This window comes from Branchiostoma lanceolatum, chromosome 1, assembly GCF_035083965.1.
Source record: "Branchiostoma lanceolatum isolate klBraLanc5 chromosome 1, klBraLanc5.hap2, whole genome shotgun sequence".
NCBI lineage: Eukaryota > Metazoa > Chordata > Leptocardii > Amphioxiformes > Branchiostomatidae > Branchiostoma > Branchiostoma lanceolatum.
Window position 1 is genome coordinate 5,666,792 of NC_089722.1, and position 14,713 is coordinate 5,681,504.

The 14,713-nt window shown below is 39.8% G+C and overlaps 1 protein-coding gene across 2 annotated transcripts in view; it reads left to right on the forward strand.

Moving 5' to 3' along the window:
* The window catches only part of LOC136430848 (DNA-binding protein RFX6-like), a 31,520-nt gene extending 16,883 nt beyond the window's left edge, over positions 1–14,637 (forward strand). Inside the window, exons 7-18 of one of the 2 annotated variants that reach the window (XM_066421893.1) lie at positions 3,139–3,246; positions 6,535–6,612; positions 7,861–7,974; positions 8,732–8,781; positions 9,143–9,302; positions 9,450–9,591; positions 9,811–9,914; positions 10,228–10,345; positions 10,721–10,843; positions 11,094–11,783; positions 12,170–12,391; positions 12,684–14,637. In XM_066421893.1, coding sequence (XP_066277990.1) covers positions 3,139–3,246; positions 6,535–6,612; positions 7,861–7,974; positions 8,732–8,781; positions 9,143–9,302; positions 9,450–9,591; positions 9,811–9,914; positions 10,228–10,345; positions 10,721–10,843; positions 11,094–11,783; positions 12,170–12,391; positions 12,684–12,850 — 2,076 coding nt within the window. In that variant the 3' untranslated portion in view covers positions 12,851–14,637. The remainder of the gene's footprint in view (positions 1–3,138; positions 3,247–6,534; positions 6,613–7,860; positions 7,975–8,731; positions 8,782–9,142; positions 9,303–9,449; positions 9,592–9,810; positions 9,915–10,227; positions 10,346–10,720; positions 10,844–11,093; positions 11,784–12,169; positions 12,392–12,683) is intronic. The other variant, XM_066421901.1, reaches the window with a different exon arrangement.
* Positions 14,638–14,713: the final 76 nt, after the last annotated feature.

The window sequence follows — 14,713 nt, forward strand, 5'->3', positions numbered from 1 at the left end:
CCTATTATATCATTTGTCATTTTGATTTTTATTGGTAAGTGTGTAACAAAAATAAAAATGCTAATCTATGCTATGCTGGCCTGAAAGATTTGAAACCAGCGACAGCTCACATAGTTTCGAAGACGCATGGTGTATAAAAGAAAGCTGCCACGCATAATCAAATAAACGAATCTAAAAACAGAACATATCAAATAGGCTATTTACAAATCAGAGGTCGTTCTGCAAGGTTTGCGCCCCCCCCCCTCCCCCATCTGAACCGTCCACTTAACCCCACCAAGCCGTCCGGATGATGTCATTGTTTGCCAGCGGGCTGTTGTTAGTCCAGAGTCAACATACTACAACACACCGGAACAGAGTGTGACTGCTGATAGGTCCGAAAGCCGCATGTTTGTACATATTGCTACATGGGTATGATTTAAACAACGCCCCGGGCTTGATAAGCCTTGTTTGCTCTTGCAGCTTGCAGGTTCTGTTAAGTGTAACTTTGCTTGCGTTGGCGCTCTTCACACAACTCCCATTCACAAAACCCGGGACACTCGCATAGTTCTGCCGACGTTACATCTCCTACCAACTTAGCACAAAAGAGTTCGGAAGAAATATGTAGAATGGGAGCGAATGTTACCTTCATTTTACACAATTTGGTCGTTATCTTTGAAGTGTTTATGATAAGAATCCAATCATCGGGGATTACATGTGTCTGGCAGAAGACAGGTTGACAAACACCTGTGCAAAACTGACACGAAAAATTCACACTTTTGTTTGGCCGTGACCATTTACAACCGCGGTTTGACATGGCAACAATGTCAAAACAGATCGATGAAAAAGCTGGAAACGTATCCTTGAGTGGGTATGGATTATAGAGAGTAGAATATATCGATTATTGGTGTGTCAAAACGTGAGCCATTGTTTCAAAGGCCGTTGGACACAAACATCCCCACTGTGTTGATATACCCATTAATCACCATACAGCGTTTGTGCTTAAATAGAGAGAGCACGGCGGCTGCATAAACAACATCACATCTGTCAGCCTAGGTGTTCTCTCAGTGTGTTTGTATCAACACAAATATACAATCACTGCCCTAAAGCAGAAATAAAGGGGAAATAGTGCCTAATTGCACTGATATCATACAACAAATCTAACGGTGGACTTTCAGTATCTCTTGTTTGGTCGTATTTTCGTTCCTGTTGTTTCGTAACAAAACATTTCTTCTGACCTGTGAGAAAGGGTAACAAACATGACAGATTAGACAGCTTATAATTAGTTATGAATATCATAGTTGAGATGCATTAGCCGACGTCACAAGAACACTACTCTTTAAAACATTTGTTTTTCAGTTTTATCGATCAGTTTATATGCACTGTAGATGTACATTTCAAGAGCATGCGAAAGCCCACTAGATATAAATGATTAAAATGTCACGACGATAAAGTCCAGTTAAACTCTTTAATTGTTTATTTGACTATGATACAATTAATCTCGCGGATTTGTGCGTTAGAATTGGTCTGCAGTTTCAAGAAAACATTGTTCTAAACGGTAGTTGAAAACTGTCAGTGTCAAAACATAGAAGGCACAGCAAAGATACATAAAACCATTTATACCAGAAAAGTTTAAGCCAACAATGTACACTTGTAGTGAGAAATTAATTTTTTGAAATCACGAAGTGAATTGTTTTTGCTTTGGCAACGTCTTGTCATGAGATTCAATGTAGACAGAGAAAAATAACTAATAATAATAATAATAATAATAATACACGTAAATAATCGCATCAAAAAGCAGCAATACAGAGTTCAGAAAGGTCATTCAAAGGATAAAACCCCGATAAGAAAAAAAAGTAATAATGAATATCATAATGAAATCCTTGTGTACATAGGTGTGGTTTGAATAATCTAATAACGTACATCGAACAGGAGATGCTTTGATACGCCCTTAGATAAGACCAGGTGTTCCAATAGTTGTTCTGTATGTGTTTCTGTCGCCACAAATCTCCGAGTCACAGAGGTGTAGTCATAGGTTCCGTTTGCTTACCTCCAACTGTGACATATGGCAGTATCTATGAGTTCCGTACAATGTCGTCAGTGTTGTACATATATAGCCCAGGTGACCCATATAGACTGACGCGGTATATTGTTTGTTGTGATCATTACAATGAACCCTTTTAAAGCTGTTGCTTGTAGTATTGCAAAAGGACAATCAAGCTTATCTAATGAAACTATTATTTCAAAAACGAACTATGGATTGTGTTTTACGTACGTTTGTTCTACAGACTGATGCATACAATTGTTCTATTGGAAATCAACAAACCAATACCTTGTCCCGATATTAGCCACTATCAAGCATAAGATGTTATTACAACAATATGATGAAACAGTTTATAATTGGGCAAATTTAGTGGTCCGTGCAGATGCGAACTTGTATTGCTTGGCGTATCATTATAAGATATTGGGGCCATGTAGAACTAATTTTACGTTTTGTGGTAATAACTTGGCTAGACACCTGGACGCTAAAGGTCCCCTTTAAAGCTAGAAACCTTGACACTAAAATCCTTTCTCTATAGTTGAAAGCCTGGACACCAAATACCTCCCTTTAGAGGTAAAACCCTGGGCAGCAAAAGCCTCCTTTTAGCTAGGAACCTGGATCCTAAAATCATTCCTTCATGGCTACAAAACGTAGACACCAAATGTCTCCCTTTGTAGATAGAGCCCTGAACAGCAAATGCCTCATTTCATAGCTAGAACTCTGGAAAGCAAATGCCTAGCCTGGAATCCAGACCTATTACAGCTCCCGAGTCTCTCTCCGCGGAGAGAGACTCGGGAGCTATAATAGGTCTGGCTTCCAGGCTAGCAAATGCCTCCTTTATACGAAGCTAGAAACCTGGACACAAAAGCGTATTTATAATGTAATATGTGTAATACTATGTTCTTATTGTATGTGTACGTGTCCAGGGGCACCTGAAAAACAGGCCGCAGGCCTGAGCTGTGATTTTTCCCTGGTCAATAAAATGAATGAAATGAAAAGTCCTTCTTTTATAGCCAAAAACCTTGACACATAGGAGCATACATCATTCTAACCATGACAGATAGTAGTTCAAAATGACACATTTGAAAAGCTGCTTGACAGACGACACTTCTGTTCCACAGGGCGGGTTCACCAGGAAATACTCCCTCAGCTCGAAGACGGGAACACTGCTCCCTGACTTCTGCAAGGCCGAGAGTCTCATCCTGGACTCAGACATCGGGAAAGACAAGGTAGGATCTAAAATGCTTTGACTACGTCTCTTCTTCTGAAAAAGTGGAAGTCCAAATATGTTCCAACAGCAAATAATTGGATATACATATTATTGACCAGACTTCTGGTTTTCTTCACAAGTACTGACAATGATTCGATGAGTTCATTCTTTGGGAATCTGTTAAACTTTTTCTACAATATATGTGATACGTGACGACTGTAGGAACTTTCAAGCTAGTTCTTTTCCTGGCTATAGTTGATTCAATTTTACTATGCTCTCTCGGCACACACTCCACAAAATACACTCTGTGCAGAATTTTCCATGTTGTATATGGTAGTCTACATGGAAAGTTTTTATGAAGACAGTTTTGTATTCATTCTCTAACAATCATGTTCAATTGATTTTTGGTATCGAAAAGAAAATAACCGCTCTTGAATAAGGTTATCAAGAATTAACACAAAGGCAACCAGGGACCAATACGTATCTTTTATATAATTTTCCTATTTATACAATTGTCCCTCTTGCCTCCTTTACTTCTTTTAATTGATATCATCGGATAACGAAGTACAACTTAACTTACGTTGTCTTGAAATCTTATGTTTTACTTTGAGTTTTAAAATACAAAATGCTAAGTGTAAAGCCACCAGTGCAAGAGATTATCGTAGCAGTACAGGTCAAGAGGCGATTCGTTTTGCAACTTTGCCTTTGGCTATCATTAACCCTATGGCAAATAATGGCTTTGTTTGCTGTCTATTTCTGCTGTTCATAATCCGCCTTTACGCGGCCATGTAACAGATGGAGAGGGCTGCTACCAGAAGATGTAGCCATTACCGAGCAAACAGTCCACCAGCCCATATGAAATAAATGATGACATTTTGATTTGTTTGGTAAGATTAATGTAATACACAAACATTAGAGCGGATTGCGGGATTTTCCTGTTTTTTAATCGGGACAACATTTTCTCTAAAGTAGACGATGATAACTTAGATGATGAAAGGGATTTAGTAGAAACACACTTCAGGGAGTTTTCTAATACACGAAACACAGGAAAATGCCACGTCGGTGTACGAGACTATAGGGGTGTGTGAGCGATTACATGAACATAGTTCACGTATGATAAGAGTTTATTATGGTCACACCCTAATAAGCGATTCTATTGCGAACAAAGACACACTCTTAGATTTACGGGTTGTTTCACGTGATATGGGAAGATTATCTGATTTTCGTTCGTTTTCCTTTTATTGCATCATTTTATTTAATTTTTGACAAGTCACGTTTTATCATCCTGACGTTGTTACAGAGAGACATCGGTTGAATTTTTCCACAAGTGTCTCAAAGCAGAATAGTTCAATATATGTATGTCATACTGTTTTTTGGGATTTATCCAAATTGTGGTACTTCAAGACGATACAAAAGTATATACAGACATTTCCCATCAACAATTGACGAAAATAATGAAAAGTCATTATCTGTGTGGTGTATTACGAAAATCATATGATAAATGAACAAATAAAGAATTAATGGAAATCTTGCATATGAAATACTTGAATGTCAGTATCCATGTTTGAAAAAAAATTGTGCTTCTAAATGATTTCCATTGACATAGTACCAGCACCAAAAATCTAGTACATGCTTGATAAAGACAATGCAAATAGTGTTATCAAGTCACCAGATCTAAGACACTATTAATACACGCACAGGTGACAACCATTTATCTTAAGACCAGATCCTTTTATTACGTATGAAGAGAACAGACAGCGTTCAGATATTCATGTTGATCAAGCCCAAAGTTTCAAAGTGCCATATATGACTAAATTTGATGACCATGTCGTTATTTAGTTCACAGCTGCATTCTATGATGCTGGAATGATCGTCTATTTTTTGCACCACTATATGCACACACAAACTAAAAAAAAAGTTTGCAAAACATAATTCTTTATCAATGACATTAGTTCAAACTGATAAGGAGATTTTTTGTCGCTCAATGGTGGCCTAACAGCCACCGCCTCTGTGAAAAGGGGTATTGCTAACCTGCTTTACGAAATGCCAAAGGTATTAACATGTAGCCAGCAAGAAACATTCACTTAAAGGATTGTATCACGATTCAACATCTTTTTTTTGTCGTTGTCTTTTATAAAATCCTTGAACTTCCAAGGCAGTAACTATTCTTCGTTGACCCTCCCTAATGACAGGTGGCGGCCAACAGCCGCAAAGTGTTTTCATGTCTTTGATGGCTATGTTGACCCCTATGTGTTATAAATGCTTTTCGAAAGACGGGGCCATTTCAATCATTTGAATAAATCATGGCGGCACCTCATTTTAGGGACCTCACGAATGCGCGGGTAAACACGGCCGACATTGTCCCCTCAGTCAACCAGTAACCAGTCTGCTGTCGTCACACGTCCAGGCGATTTTGACAAATTCACTTTTTCCAGGCGCTTATCTCTGGGCTGGTGTTGGTTTAACCAACATTTATTAAATTCCGCCACAAAAGTGCGTTATTGTGTCGGCTGATTATTGGGAGGGAGGGGGAGGTCCTGGCGGAATGCCAGAAGGTGTGGTGCGACTTGGAGGGTCAAAGTTCTTGTTCCGAGTTCTCAGTGCTTCTTCTTCTGTTACGTTTGGATACAATTCATAACTTCACTTCTACATTTGTGTTGTAATGCTGAATATAAATGCTAGTCAACAATAACCATCGACGGCAAAACCCCGTTGTTTTAAATAGGACCCAATTAGCAAGGCCCAGCGATTTTGCAAACTTTAGATAATCCACATTCATACACATCAAAGTATCAAAGCACAAAAAGATAACAACAAGCCAAACTATTACAAAGATAAGCTATCAGGATAATAGGTAGCATACCTAAGATGGTGTCTTCGAAGCAAAGGGTGTGGGGCAATACAAAATTATCATTTTTTCAATCCTGTCATTGTTGCAATTCATTGTATATCGGGTAGGCGTCGCTTTACCATAGGAGATCAACTGAGCCAACTATCGTGATAAAGCAATTTGATAGTTATTTAGAGAATCCACGAATACTTCGTGGCCATGAAAATGGATGACACTCATTGAATATTAGTAAATGTAAACACTGCGATACCAAAACCAATGCGGGTTTTCGAAATACAGTGCTCAACGATGTCCAAATTCTGCATGTCTCAGAATCAGTTTTATATATGACATCATCAGCTCATTAATGCATCAATAGATTCTTTCTTAGAAAGTTGAAATAACACGACATTAAGACATGACGGACAAACAAACACCGTGATACATTTTCTTTTGCATTTCCGTCGTGTACTACAGGTGGAGACCCTCATCATGATGTACAAGACTCACTGCCAGTGTATCCTGGATACAGCCATCAACGCTAACTTCGAGGAGGTAGAAAATATCTTATTATTATCTTTGCCAAAAATTGTGTTTTGGTACCGTTTGTGAGTTTGTGGGTGGAATTGTGGTCAGCAGATTTCAACAGTTTCTGGATGAATCTTTATGATGTTATGTATTGTTGAGCGTTAGAAAAAAATCGATTGTGACCCCCCCCCCCCTAGCAGCTTTAATATGCACTGCATGCAGAAGAACGTACGATTTTGATTATTTATTTTTCCTACCTGGAAATTTTGGGCTTTGCTATTACATTCATTATCCTCTTGGTATTTCATTTTTAGTTTGAATTCAGCTTCATTAATGAATCAAAATTCGTCTGCAGTTTTATTCTTCTAGTGTGGCTACTGTGTTGGGTAAGGTTGATGATTCACCAGTATAGAATGTTGCGACGATATTGTTTACCTCTATCAACACGTGCCTTACAATTGTAGTTGTTATCGCAAGTGCGGAAGAGATATCCATCCTAAAAGATACCAACTAACCACAGTAAACAGTCCGAGCACGTTTTCGGGTGCCCCGCTGTTTACTTGAACGGTCATGGGTTCGGAGGTCACGAGGAGGTCAGACAAGTGTTTCAAGAGTCGCGCTGTTTGCTCGCCGTGCCTCGTGCCCCATCGTGGACTGAATTGTTTTCGGCTGAAGTAGAATTCTTCGCGCTTGAAAAGCGTATGGTTGATCGACAGTTGACTATATATTATATAAATATACTTGGACAAAAATAGTAGCTGATCATTCAAAATGTACGTTTAATAGGCTATAAACATGACCAAAAATAGTATATACAGAATGCCTCGTATGAAAAATAGTTGGCGATTCCGTAATTGAAATGATGGTAGGCTGTCGACAGCTGGTTACATGTTATAACATCTAAATATATTTTGACAAAATAAGATTACATATACAGAAAAGCGTTTGGAAGGTACAGCCTTCATTTAGGCAAAAACACTATTCAAAGATTAGTGTATCTAGAATGTAGCGTAGATTTTGATAGTGAGCAAAATAATGCAGCGTGAAATAAATACAGGTTCTACATATAACCTCCATGAGTGGCCATGGGTTTGGAAGATCTCTAGAGCAGCACCCCCAGGTACATGTATGCACAGATTAACTGGAGTGCATTATACTGGCAGACGTTGGGTTTGAGATCAGTTTGGACGTATCTTTTCAGGGTGGTGGAATTATGTACCCAGGTGGAATTATGTTAGTAGATGTTATTAATTAATTTCTTTATTTTTTTTCTAGATCCAGAATTTCTTGTTGCACTTCTGGCAAGGCATGCCGGAACATCTTCTTCCCCTACTGGACAACCCCGTCATCGTTGACGTCATCTGTGCGTCAGATCAGATTCTGTACAAGGTATTTCACTTCTGGTTGTGTTTGTTCCTTCTTTCACCCTCTGGTCTAGTTGTTTGTTCCGACCAGTCTGGTTAACTCCTCTCTATCTAACATTGATTCAGCGCCCTTCCCTTCTTTGTTTTGGTCTAAAAGAGGAATTTCTTAGATTATAGGATCATAGATTGTGGCTCTAGGTTTTCCATAAAAGGTAGATGGTGATGGAATATGTTGTTATTGATAAGTAAAGGAGATTGTATGGGAAATTATGGCGATAATAATGGTGATTTTAACATCACATTTGGTGGCAACAAGGGCAGTTACGGCAGTATACACGTTTTAAAGGTCACTAGTAATTTGATTGTGGAGTATGTAATAATCGCCGGTGACGAGCTAATGTTTTATAACTATTCATTGAAACGCACAACATGTATCATATAAATTAACATTTTAACGTCTTCTGTTATATCTGTTGTATATATATATATATATATAATTATATATATATATATATCAATTGAATTCAACTTTTTAGATATCTCCAAAGCTAGCAAAATATGCAAAACTGCGAAACTGGAACATCATTGAATTGGTTAGAGCTGAAGCAAAACAAAACAAAACAATGATTGAGACTAGCCAAAAATAATTACTCAAGCAACTAAATAAGCTAAAGTAATTATTTTTGGCGTATCTTATTACCTGGATGTCTAACCTTCATCAACGTATCAAAGTTTGAGACTATTATGCAATTTCCTTACTAAACTTCTTCTTTTCACCTTAGGTTCTGACAGATGTCTTAATACCAGCAACGATGCAGGAGATGCCAGAAAAGTAATTCCACAACTTTATTTCTTGTATAGATATATAGTTTATCCTACAATGTAACATGTATGTTGTTTTATGTCATTTGAACTATAAGAAGCTAAACACAGATGAATATTTCTGCAAAAATGAAAATAGATACAATGCTAAAACGTGAATAATTGTCCAAACTGAAGTTTGTTGCATATCCGAACGTTTATATGTACTGGTAGAAGTAGTGTATGAGATTGAGTGACTTGTTTTTGAAAAAGAGAGAAAAAAGCACAATATACCAATGTTTAGTCTAATCATCAAGAGTGACAATGCGTAAAAAAGGTAGCAAATGTAACAGTTAGAAACTCGTATTTTACATTAACGTCTTTTTTATCAGTCTACTTGCAGATATCCGGAACTTTGCCAAACATTGGGAGCACTGGACCGCGTCAGCCCTGGAGAACCTGCCCGACAGCATGGCGGAGAGGAAACTCCCCGTGGCCAGGAGATTCGCCCAGTCTCTCAAACGACAAGTCTCGTTTCTTCATCTAGCTCAGGTAATTATTGGATGAGAATCATACATTCGATTGCCCTTGGAAAATATGCTTAAGACAGCCGGAGCCATTCTCTGCTTGGGGAGTACCCATCAGTTAGGTGACAGCTTAAGTTTAACCTTCATAAGTTACATTATGTTCCATTTGTAGACCTCGCGCCCGGTACTGTTTGACCAGCAGCTGGTTGACCAGATGATCGATGACATCAGTGAAGTGGACCTGAACAGTATCGGCTCCCAGGCGCTCTACACGTCTACCGCTGATGGCGATCAAGACGCTGACAATGCTGAATGTAAGGACAAATATATAAGCCAAATAGTTACTCAAACAACTGGATAAAACTTTGAAACAATCGGACATTTCAGACAGCATCCGATGTCTTTTGTCAGTAAAAATAGAGTAGATTTTCTGATCGTGTGAAGTTGTGATAAAATATTTTAACTTGTGTGTATAGTCACGAATAGAAAACTAACCACTTTTCAGATGATGTTAACATCTGTCTTTCTTGTAGTCCTGCGCGACTTTAAGGAGCTGCTTAAGAAGCAAGCGACAGTCGAGGCCTTCACGGAATGGATTGACCAGATCGTCGAACAGAAGGTCATCAAGGTACAGACGGTGCGGCATTCAGCTTAATTATGGAAACTTTCTGATTCACACCTGTCAACCCTAACCCTATGTAAATTTTTATCACTTCTGTAATTTTGGTGTCGTCATGACGTAATATGACGCACTTATGACGTTATTCATGTAATTCTATTGGCTTAAACCGTCATAATGGGTCTACTTTAGCTCATTCATCATAGCTGCGAATCACGTTCATTAACTGACATCAACTATCCTTTTCTAATTGGTGGTAACAGACTATGAATCATTATCGAGTAAAACGTCACGACAATCTTATAATAAAGTTGTTTTTGAATTTATCTAGCCAAGCAAGCAGAACGGCAGATCGATGAAGAAACGAGCGCAGGAGTTTTTGCTGAAGTGGTCTTTCTTCGGAGCTCGGGTCATGCACAACCTCACTCTCAACAACGCACGGTGCTTCGGTAAGCTCCGAAATCATATTTCATACATAGTGACATATGTAACGGACTCGGATGCTGCAAGAATGCGCTTTGTTCATAACGTTTCTGTGTAGTTTATCTATCAATCTTCAGTGTATGCTTCAACGCCCTGACGTATTGAATGGAAGTCTTGACTGTACACCGTTCCGTTCAAATTACTAACCTGGTTACCACCCACCGTAGTTACCGCTGGCTCAATCTGTTCGCATGCTAACAAGACTAGCAAGCGAACATTGAGCCAGCGGTTACTGCGGAGGATGGTACCCAGGCTAGCAGATTACAGTACTGTCTGACGTAGGACCGACAAAAAGACAACTGACATCCACAAATTTAATATTGACTGTTTTGTTTTCCCAGGTTCTTTCCACCTCATCAGAATGTTGCTGGACGAGTACCTGCTCCTGGCGGTGGAAACTCAGTTCTACAACGAGAAAGAGACGGAACTTCAAAACGCCCTGGAGAAACACATGAAAACTGCAGGCGAGTATTTTTTTGCGACGCCTAAGGGGTGGAAGTATTTCTACATAATATCAAAGAATGACTATTCTGTGTAGACCTATGGGCTAAATTTACAACTTCAAAAGTTGTGTTGAGGTATTATCAACATTATGGCAAGAAAACAGAATGTTATATTTGCGAATGGTTGGACTAGTTATAATCATTAGATGTGTGAATTGATAAGTTCAAATGATTCCATCTAGTCTAAATGTTTATTTCTTATTTCCGACAGGAGGAGGCAGTAAGGCGTTGGCAGGGACACCCAGCTCCTGCTTCCTGGCAAACAGGTCGTCTGTGCCACCGCGACCAGCCAGCAACCAGTCCGTTAAACGGGAGCAAAGCATGCTGGGAGAAATGCTGGTGGATTACGGGCAACCGCCCTACATGTACAACCCCGAGAGAGACTGTTACCCAGTCATGCCACATACCGGACATGGCGGCATGTCCCAAAGCCCAGGAAACGTCGGTCCAATGCTGACGCCTCCAATATCACCCATAGTGGTCAACCCTGTACGCAGCAGTGTCATCACGCAAGGTCACGTGTCTATGATGCAACACCCAACCCACCAATCATCGCACGTCCCCCGAGGTTACATCAACCAACATGGCGAACCGTACTCAGGTTCCCCGCATGCGCAGTACATGGGCGCTTATCCCGGCAGCTACACCAGCATGTTCAGACACATGCAGGGAGGTTACGGGTCGGGACCGTACTTGAAAAATGACACGGATCCAGGCTACGGCTACAGCAGTGAACCGCAGCTACACAGCGATCCGTACTTCAGCAGCTGTGCCATGAGTAGTCGCCCTCCCCACTTTCCAACTACCACGGGCGAATCACAGAGCACGGCTCATAGCGGAAGCGCTTTCAACGTAGTTGGTGGGACAGGACCTTGCTACACAAACACCAATGGCTACCAAAGTAAGTAAATTTATATCATTACTAGTCTCCATCCTTTTCTGTCAGTCCCTCCCCTCCCAAATGATTTCTCCCTATGGTCGTCCTAAAATCTCCTATGACTTTATGCACAAGTGACATCATGGACACATGGTGCTCGGTTAAAGAAGCATGCAAGATTGTAACATTCAACAAGTGATGTTTTCTATTTTACTTGAAAAAATACTGGTCTTTGTACAGTTATTACTTAGACTTAGGGGCTCTCGTGTCGTCCGACACGGGATGCAGTTAGGTTGGCCCGGCGCCCAGCAGGCTCGGTCAGCAGCCATCCTCCTTACATCCTTCCAGTTCAGTGTTTACAGTTCGCAAAAGAATATTGATGCTGATTTTGAACGATGCTTTTTCCATAGGTTACTATGGCAGTGGCGGCTACCCGCCTCCAGGCAAACCGGAAATCAACCCTCACGTCCCCGTCATCAGTTCCATCACCTCCTCGGGCATGCGCAGAGTGCCCGAGCACAGGCGGTACAACGAGACGACCGACCCACTGAATCTCCTTGACGACCCGACGAAGCGCAAGTCACCTTCTGGTTACAGCGGTGGGGCGCGGATTCACCACGCTCACGTTACATGTAGGCACAGCTTTTTTCTTATTTTCACCATTTTGGCTAAGATTCCGGAGCGAGCCTAATAGTGTAGCCTGGAACTGCAGAAGGTTTTAACTTACTGGTGACAAAGTTCTCTGAACAAATATCATGGCAGACTTAAGAGTGTTACGTTGGTACTTTTGTTAGATAAAGTAAGATCAACCCAGACACCTTCGCCAAAATACGTAAAATTTTATTCAATATGTTGTTTTGCTATCCAATAACATTTATCTTATAATGTTGCTTTTTAATATGATTAAATTTGTCTTTCATTCAGCCCAACACCATCCAGAGACGGCATCATCGGAAGAGTTGATCGGTATGCCCCTCAACAGCATCTTCAACCCCGAGGTGGAGAACATGGAGCCACCGGTCCCCCATACAGACCCTTCTCACCTCCCGCCAATCAACACCATGTTTAACCCCATGTCAGGGGTCAACTAATGGGTGACATTTGACCTATGGCCTATCAGAGACCCTATATAGACGACCATGTAGTCACTCAACCATCCGTGATCTGGAACAAGTCCATGAGTTCAGATCTGCATACCATGTCAATGGTACAATCATTGAAGCGTGTGACTTATGAACTTATTTGAATCATGTCAAAAGGGAAAACACTGCCGTAGCTATAAAGTCTTATCTTTAGCGTCTCTTTTTCTGAAAGATAGATAAGATGAGGAAGTAAGATTTTATTATAAATGGTGTTGAAGAACAGCCAAGTTGTCTTAGATTATTATACATTGCGTAAGGTTCATCGACTGCATAAAGATGTGAAAGGATCGATACCAATCATTCAGACATGACATGGCTCTGCATTGGCAAGGACTAAAAGAAAAAAATTGAAGAAACTATTTAGATCCAAACTGGTCTAATCTCAGTTATACAAAAAAAGATAGGGTGGGACTTTACATTTTAATGCGTCTTCCCATAATTTTAATTATTTTTTGTCAAAATCTATATAACGTCAAAGCAGAATATGAATTTACCCAAGTTATCAATTATGTTTTGTTATTAGTTGGCGAAAAAAATGAAATACTTTGCTGATGTATAAAGAGTTTGTAGACGTGTCCTATAAGCTAGACTTAAACTGGGACGAAACGAGATCTCATCAAGAAGAAATCAAATTGTGGTTAATTAGACTCCTTTTTGCGGAAAGATTTGTATCAAATATAGCTAGGCGTGGACATAAGGAGGTCCTAAACAGGGTCAAAATTGAGTGGTCATATTCAGGAACATAGAAGCAGTTGATCCTTTTGTAAGTTGTTTCTGTGTTCAGTGTGAGCGTAAACAGGTACCTGATTCGCATAATGTAGATGTATAACGCACGAGTTAGATCACAACAGGTCTACAGATCTGTAGGCCCATGGGTCATTCTATTGTGCGAAATGTATACTGTACCCTTTGTAATCCAAGAGATGTGTAGCCAGTACCAGAGCAGACATACTCGTACGTTGTCATGTGATGATGCTCCTGTTGCAGTAGCGGGTGATGCCGTTATTGGTCGTCTCCTTATCAGGACAAGCTTTATCTAAGTAAGTTACAGTTTGCTCATTAGTGTAAAGTAGATCGCTTAAAGGTCTCAATACAGATTCACCACTTTCAGGCGATGTGGAAATAGGCGTGTCTATCAGGTTTAAGCCTCGACTATTGGACGTATCATAATGCTTGTTTATTCGCTACTGTGAGTGCTATTCTTGTGAATGTTAACTTTTGTTTTCTTTTTGATGTTGTAACGCTGTACCCAGGACATGCATGGCTAACTTTCGTCGTCCGAACCGATCAAACAGTTCAAACTTAAGTGCTTTGTTTTCATGTCGTAACGTTTTATCATTTCATAATTCTCGTCAGCAAGTTAAAAGTGGTATCGCGGAGTTGTGTTGATGTAGAAAATGTAGCAAACTAATAGCTCTCTTTGATATCAACTTCAACGATGGAAGGTAGCGATGTAAGGTCTTTTTTCGGTACATAGTGATATTTTAAGTTTGCATTAATTGAAGTATATGAAAACTGTTGCATCTTTGAATATTACGATTCATCAACGATTTCTATAGGAATAATTCCAAATGTATGGCTGTCGTTGGCATTTCAATAACAAACAAGACGTATGAATTTGCTTTGTCATAGAAGTCGCCAAGACCTTTGTTGATAAGACTACTGATAATTTGAGTTTTGTTTGTAATGTGCAATCGTGAACAAATACTCTAATATAAACTGACAATACGACGCCACATATTGTATGGCTCAATCTTTTATGCAGTAGTGGTCTAGTGCTAAAGGCTATTGATATGGTTAGACTTGAAATAA